Source organism: Phoxinus phoxinus, assembly GCF_949152265.1.
Source record: "Phoxinus phoxinus genome assembly, chromosome: 10".
NCBI lineage: Eukaryota > Metazoa > Chordata > Actinopteri > Cypriniformes > Leuciscidae > Phoxinus > Phoxinus phoxinus.
The window spans coordinates 20,296,466-20,304,630 of record NC_136885.1 but is presented as its reverse complement, the minus strand read 5'-3'; the positions used below and the strand labels follow the sequence as shown (position 1 = coordinate 20,304,630).

General features: G+C 37.9%; 1 protein-coding gene across 1 annotated transcript; it reads right to left on the bottom strand.

The window, feature by feature from the left end:
- Positions 1-2,930: 2,930 nt before the first annotated feature.
- fpr1 (formyl peptide receptor 1) lies at positions 2,931-5,641 on the bottom strand. Its single transcript, XM_079626975.1, has 2 exons — positions 5,517-5,641; positions 2,931-4,587 (listed from the first exon to the last, which is right to left on the bottom strand). Exon 2 carries the CDS (start codon positions 4,572-4,574, stop codon positions 3,459-3,461), a length of 1,116 nt encoding a protein of 371 aa, XP_079483101.1. The 5' UTR covers positions 4,575-4,587; positions 5,517-5,641; the 3' UTR covers positions 2,931-3,458.
- Positions 5,642-8,165: the final 2,524 nt, after the last annotated feature.

Genomic DNA, 8,165 nt, shown 5'->3' with positions numbered 1-8,165 from the left:
GCAGTGTGACATTTGCAACGTGCAGTAAATTATTTTTGATATATAATTATGCAGCTTTATGACTTTGTGAGACTAAATTACATATATGTGCTTTACTCGTTTTCCAATACAACAGAATCATTTGAAATGAAGACAGAACTAGTGAAGACAGAAAAATCCTGTTTCCACCCATTCTTCTAAACTAAACTAAACTAAACTAAACTAAACTAAACTAAACTAAACTAAACTAAACTAAACTAAACTAAACTAAACTAAACTAAACTAAATAAAACACAGCCAAGTGGATTACTGTGATCTACTGGACATGTAGTACAGTACAGATTTTAGCAGTGAGCACTTGATCAAAGTGCAATTTAAGATGATCTTGATGGTCTGTTTAATTGGCCCAGGGTCATCAATGTTAAAAGCAAAATGTCCCTGCCAGATCTCTGTGTCTGTAGTTCAGCTAAATGAGTGCTTCCCTGAAGCTTCAGATTTGAATCAAATTATAAAAAAGACATGAATGCATTTTTATATTATGTTCCGCCTTAAATTCTGGGAACGTAATCCTGAGGGATAATTTAGTTTTGGGTATTCAAAAAGAACAAGTCATGTACAGGTGGAGAGAAGAATACCATTAAAGCAAGTAAATATCCAATTAAATAATATATTTCATATAATCAAATATCTTATTAAATATAGGCCTATAATATGAGATATTTCACACTATTCAGCATATAATGGATTGCCTTCAGTGTGAATGTTCTCATTGCACTCTGTAGTTCATCATTTTTCTTCTTACGTGTTTAAAACAAGCAAACAAGTGTTGTGACGGGTTTAGACATGGTGTCATAAATTCAAATTTCTTTCATTGTGCCTGAATAGCAAAATAGTCAGAGCTAAATTAGAACCTCTTAGTACCATTTCAAAAGCTGAAATTGAACACACCATAATCTTTCATGAATCTCTTGCGAGCGAGTTAAAATTTAAGCTAAAAAACAACTTACACTTACAGAAATGTTACCAACAGTTTAAGTATTGGTAACTAATACTTAAATTGTTCAAGACTTTCTCTTTCTTGGAAATTGATATTCAAAAAGTATTGTTGCATTTAAATGTTTTTCTTTTGTTTTGCCTGCAGTTTACTTTTTCATTTTTATTTTATTTTAATACCGACCTGCTCTATAATCGAGTTGAACAGAAGCAACATGCATTAGATTACAGCTTTCCAACTAGAATGACAAAATTATTCTCCATATTCAAAATCTCAATATTTAATTGCATTAATGTTCAGTTTTTTATTATATTGTATACACTCTAAAAAAGATGGTCCTTTAATTTTTCTTTACAAGTAATAACGGTTCTATTTAGAACCATAGCGTCCTAAAGAACCATTTGCTGAAATGGTTCTTTGTGTTGGAGTTCTTTACTCCCGCCTTTTTCTTTTTCAAATCTGTAACTGTCAAAGCCTCCTCATTACTGATTTTCTGAAGATCAGATCCACACTACACAGACTGTCAACATACTCAGGTAAATGATTTCTTTCTTAAAATGTATAAATTATAACTTTAAAAATTGTAACTGTTCCAATCATGTCTTTTTCTCTTTTTAGTTAACTGAACAAGTGTGGAGCAGCTTCATTTAAAGGATACTCATCTCTTCTCCTCCAAGTAACAGAGATATGGCATTTATGATCCATATATATATTTTTTTTAGCCTACTCTACGCCTAAACATACCCAGTCACAAAAAAATAAAATAAAAAATAAAGCTATCCCATGACTTTATATCACTTTTTCCTTTTAACACGGTAAAGGGCTCATACTGTGAACATAGGCTAATTTTTTTTTACATCACATGGAAGAGACACAATGTAGCCTACTCTAAACTCGATTGTGTATTTCAGATGCTGTCACATAGGCTATCATAAACCTCGTCATCTGCAGAGAGAAACTGCTACTCAGAATAAACATAGGCCTAAAGAAGGACATAAAGACATAGGGGATTGTGAAGATATATTACTGGAATTTGGTCTTCATTGCATCTATATCGTGTTCAATGTCAATGTTATTTATTAATTGTGGCGAGCAGGACGAGGACGAGGCAGAGGGCCGTGAGGTGAGACGAGGCCGGTGGCGTGATTACTGGTGAGCGTCATGGCTGCGCGACGCACCGGTCTCGTATCTCTCACGCGAGAGCTTCGGAAGTGTAAAAGAAGGAGTGAAGATAGTGAAGGATGAGTGCCAGGCCTGGACTATTTATGTTATGTTATGTTATGTTATGTTATGTTATGTTATGTTATGTTTTTATATGTGGCGGCAGTCCTTCACTGATGACGGACGATTGCCGCCACATATAAAAACATAACATAAATAGTCCAGGCCTGGCGCTCGTCCTTCACTATCACTGGCTTTACTTACGTTTTGTATTTGTTTATTTTATGAATATTAAATTGTGTTACACATTTGCCGGTTCCCGCCTCTTTCTTCCCACAACAACATACTTTGCTACATTAATGTATTCAGCAAACAACTGTTGTTAGAGCACTGTCATTTTTGCTACAATCTGCCATGTCAATAAAAATAAATGTACATAATTGACACAACATTTTTTTTCTTTCTTTTTTTTAACGTAAAACCCAAATAGAGAAACAAGATATAATAAGACCAGGCAGATAGAGGACTAAAAACAATATTACTAAATTATATATAAAAATAATAGTATTAATAATATGGAGATACTAATTTTAATGCAAATATATTGTTGAAAATGTTATTTATACCACCATTAAGGTCATAAAGCACTTATAGAACCTTATAAAGGGTTATATTTATCAAAAAGGGTTCTGCTATTGTTATAAGCTGAATAATCCTAATTTGGTACTGTTTAGAACCATTTTTCTTAAGAGTGCATATATTATATTGTAATGTAATGGAGATCCAGAACTTCATAGACAGTGTAAGCTTAATTTGTAAGTTTATTTAATCTTTGAAATACATCAATAAACTTAATACTATTTTTTAATATGAAATAAAAGATAAAAATATGTGCAGACAATGCAGTAAAGAAATAACGAAAAAGCTACTTGCATCACATGCATAATTCATGAAAATTATTTTAAATTGCTCATATATGGCATACAATACCAATAACTTTGGCATAGTTAAATTTATGTGTGTCAAATACTTCATGGGTATACTTCATGCTGGAAACCTATTGTATTTAAAAGGAGGTTTTGTTTTGGAGGACAAAAGGAGGACAAATTTGTCTCCAAAATATGGTTAAGTAGGTACACACACGAATGTAAATAATAATTCGGCATTAATTATTATTTCCCCATAACAGCAATAAGGTAGTGTTTTAATTTAAAGCTTCAAACTAATTGAATTTCTTTTGGTCCAGTTTGTTCAGGTTAATGTGTCCCACATGAGAGACACTCTGTAAAGTCCTCCTTTAGAAAAAGTGCTTCATGTTATACGGTTATACTTCCGCATCAGAGAAGGACTTGCTCCCGTTCTCTGTGTTACGAATGGTGGGCGTTGAATTTGTGCAGGTATTTGTGCGTGAAACTTCCTCTGTGAAAGCGGTTTCCAAAACCTTCAGGATTGACTTGCGCACCTTGTCTTTAAAGTCTTGTCCCATGAAAACATACAACAATGGGTTCAGGCAGCTGTTTAGGAAAGCCAAACTGGTCACAATGGGAATTCCAACAGTGGTGACATATTGCAGGCTGGAGCTGAATTCAGCTCTCATGTGGTGTACCATCTCAATAAGCACCAGGATATGGTATGGAGCCCAGCACAGGAAGAAGGCAGTGATCACAGCAGCAATGATCTTGAAGGGACGTCCAGTTCGGCCAGACATTGAGCGGTTTCTTCTGAGACGATGGACGATGACCGCATAGCAGGAAACGATGATCACAAAAGGCAGCACAAAGCCTATGAGGAAACGGGTTATGATCATGGCTCTATGCCGTAGAGTACGGAGCGCCACTACCTCTGGTTTCTCATAGTCATCAGAAAATGCAAAGTTGTTGAAGCAGTTGATTTTGTTTGGGCTGACTTGGTCGGGTGCAGTGTCCTTGAAGACGAAGTAGGGTGAGCTCAACACCAGGGCAAATAACCAAACTCCAAAGCTCACCGCAGAAGCACGGCTCACATTCCGATGATTCTGTGCCCAGATTGGACGCACCACAGATACACAGCGGTCAACACTGATCACGACCAGTATGTACACACTGGCAAACATGTTGAGGAAACTGAGAGTGCTGTTGAATTTACACATGAACTGGCCAAAAGGCCAGTGGAAGCCCATAGCCGTATAAGCCACGCTGAGTGGGAGGAAGGCAGTGAAGAGGAAATCTGCTACAGCAAGGTTCAAAAACCAGACCGTGTTGACGGTCCTTTTCATTTTGAATCCAGTTACCCAAATTACAATGCCGTTTCCCACCACTCCAAGTACAAAAGCCAGACTGTAGACTATGAGTGACATGATGTTAAGAGATTTTCCAAGCGGCGTATCCTCATAATCATAGTCATATTCATCCTCAGAGTTGTAATCGAGTGGGCTCACTGTAAAATTGGATTGATCCATCATTGTATCTTCAAACCTGGATTGACAGAATGAATATAGTATTTAGCAAATAATTATAAACCATCAGATATAGATATACCACATCTAGTAAAAGGAATAGACAACTAACATGTAATTCTGCTTTTGTCCACTGGAGGCCAGAATTTGAGTAGTAAAGTAATGCTTTGCCATTCAGAACATCATCTGAAAGCACGTTCTCTATTCTGCCTTCTCAGATGTAACATTTTACATGGGAATAATGTTATTATTCCATTAATAAAAATCTAACTATACTAAAATATGTCTGGATTTTTGTGTTGTAGGCTACGGTGAAGATGTGACATCTGTCGAATTAAACTTTGGTCACTCAAAAAGGTCAACATAGGCTAGGGTTTTTTTTCTGTTTGTAAATTAGCTCATTCTTTGGCCAGTATAACAGACATCAAGGGAGTGTCATTTTTGCATAACACAGTTTTCCTTTAAAAATATGAGCAAAATCAAATTGTGTAGGCTATAATTAGTAGCCTATATGGAGAGAAAAAAAACTAAAACTGTGATTCATGAAACAATTATTCCTTGCTTAGATGTACAAAATGCTACTGTATGTAGACTAGATTTATTCGCCATATAAAAGCATAATAGACCATTTAGATTTAAAACATATAGCCAGCCTAGACCTAACGGTTAGGCTATATGAACAATGCAAACGATATAGTTTTAAAACATATAGCCAGCCTAGACCTAAACGGTTATATGAACAATGCAAACGATATACCAACACATAACTTAAGTTTCGCTTTGATCTCTGTTTTAACAGACATCTCAGTTGATAACTATAAAAAGGGTGCTCAAATGACTGTAAAATATTCATACATTTCAGATTTAAAGAGATTAAAAAATTATATTTAATGACTCCTAAAAGTTGCATTCCGCAATAAGATAATCATATTAAAGCGTGATGCTTACCTAGTGTTGCCTAAATGGATTCCACAAAATTATAAAGAAAATAGCTCACACCTGTGACTCGCGAGAGAGCAAAACAGCAATATCTCTCTTGTTTGTTGTCGGGAAAATCATTAAGAAGGTCTTGGCTGCAGCCTGCAGATCGGGGCGGGGCTGCACGTGTCACCCCGCCCCTAACACACTCTGATTGGTTACATCGCCTTAGGCATGATAGTAGATGTGTTCGTAGTTGGTGTGGGTTATATGTCATATAAAAAACTAGAAAAGCTGTGAAGTTTCACAAGGCCTTCATTATAATGCACAGAAGGGGAAAAATAATTACCCTGTAACTTGAAATGTGCCTGTTTTTAGGCTAACGCACGACCGTCCCCACAAGATTTTAAAAAATGAATTAGCTTATTATCCATAGCAGGAGGGTCAGGTCTTCAGGTAGAGAAATTAAATGACTTATGATATTTTGATTATTTTATATCACCATGAGAAAGGAAATGAATCAGTAACATGACAAGACACAATTATAGTTACAGAAGGTGTTTTTGGTCATGCAGTTGTATGATAACGTCTTGGTTACGAAACGTATAACATCGGTTCCCTGAGAGAAGGGAACTAGTATTGCATAAGGCTAGCTTACGCTATGGGGAAACTCCTTTTCTCGAGAACATTGAAGCCAAATTATCCTTATAATTTTTTGTAAAACGCAGTGCAGCTGCACAGCAGAGCACAGCTGAGCATTCTGGCACGCTGATTGGCTGTGCTGCGGCAACTATACACAAACCTATGACGAGGTGGCTGAGCCACGTGAACCTATCAGGTAGCTTCGCGCCTTGTCACATCAGAGCCCGCCAATATGGGCGTGGCTTGAGCCTATAAGAAGCCCATTTTCTGCCAAAGGAATTTAGGTTAAATCGACTGAAGCGATTGACCCGATCTAAGCACAGTTGCACGGCGGGTTACGCAATACTCGTTCCCTTCTCTCAGGGAACCGAGGTTACGTTTATGGCGCTTTTCCACAGAGTACACAGTACCAGCTTGCCTCGACTCGCCTTTGTTTGGTTTTCCACTGTGTAAAAGTTGTACCGGTACCAGCTTTCAGATACTTTTTTTCGTATCACCTTCGGCGAGGTTCTGAGCGAGCTGAGGCGATACTAAAATGTGACGTGAAACATGGCAGACTGCTGATTGGTCAGAGAGAATCGTCACTATTCACTGCATCATCATTGCACGCGCCAGACGGAGTATCCTGAATAACCCCGACATTTTTGAATAGTTTGGTCAGAGATTGCGTGATATACCCATTACTAGATTCTCAGCAGCGGCGGAATTTTACTTTGCTTCGGTTATTAGTACTGCGCCGAAAAGTAAACACAGAACAAAAGTGCACTACAGTTGGGACGTCTAGCAAGCTAGTAGTAGCCTTGAACAACGATATTGAAAAACATTTGATTGTAAACTAAGGAATTCTCTAAGGCATCTCCAGCGGCTGCTGTCTCTACAGACATTCTTTCTCTTTCTGCCCTTTTAGCATCCATCTCGATTAGTTCTTTGTCGGTGTATTCCACTCATACATGTACTATTCAATGTGTTGAATAAAACACATTCCTCGTCTTCATCGTCTCCAAAGTCTGAAACATTGGCATGGTTTTCAAACGTGGCCATAGTCCTATGTCCTATCTTGATTTCTTCGTGAAATATACTCTGCTTCTGTAGTGATGAGTGTCAGCGGCAGGTAAATACACTTGCGTGATTGTCATGTGGACAGGCTCTCTCGGTTGCCTAGGTAACTTAATATCACTCTGCCGCTGCTGTAGACTGCAATAAATACAGGGAACAAAGTATAACTATTGCAATGCGAGGAAAGGGTAGTTTGATTTCTAACATTATTCTCTCAACAGACATTTACATCGACAGTCTGGCATTTTAATTTATTTGATTTTGGACTGTGGAGTAAAACTGTTTTTAATGGCAGGCTAGCAAATACCGTTGACTCGCACTAGCCTAGCAACTATGCAACTGGAAGGACTAGATGACATTTTTTGAAAACTGTCTCCACTGATGAATAACAACCAGGCTAACTTGAAAATGAGGTCCGATGTCCAAAATCCTGAACCACCCCTTTAACTGTGCCTCTGACTGGGCTATAACTAGCCAGTCGTCGAGGTAGTTCAGAATTCGCACACGTGAAGTCTCAGGGGAGCGAGAGTGGCATCCATGCACCTAGTAAATGTCAGAGGTGCTAGGGATAGACCGAATGGTAGGACTTGGGTATTGATAAGCCCGCCCCTCGAAGCCGAATCTCAAGAATGGCCTGTGGCGAGGTGCTATCTGGATGTGAAAATAAGCATCTTTCAGATCCACTGAGAAAAACCAATCCCCTGAGCGAATTTGCACGAGGATTTGTTTCGTTGTCAGCATCCTGAACAAGCTGCTTTGTTCAGATCAAAGCAGCGCATCCATAACCACTGCGACTGGTAAGCAGCAAAACTCCCTCTCTCGCTGTTGTTTTCACTGCTTGTGAGGTGAGATTAACGTTAGTCTCTAAAATCACACGAATAATACACACAACTATTCTTGACACTTCTCTTACTTGTAATTGACACGCTTCTGTTGAATATTTACTTTATAGACATGGTTAACGTTAGGTGTCTTCGGAAA

Excerpts from the sequence above, each read along its gene's own strand:
- fpr1 (XM_079626975.1), bottom strand. The coding sequence starts at position 4,574 with ATGATGGATCAATCCAATTTTACAGTGAGCCCACTCGATTACAACTCT.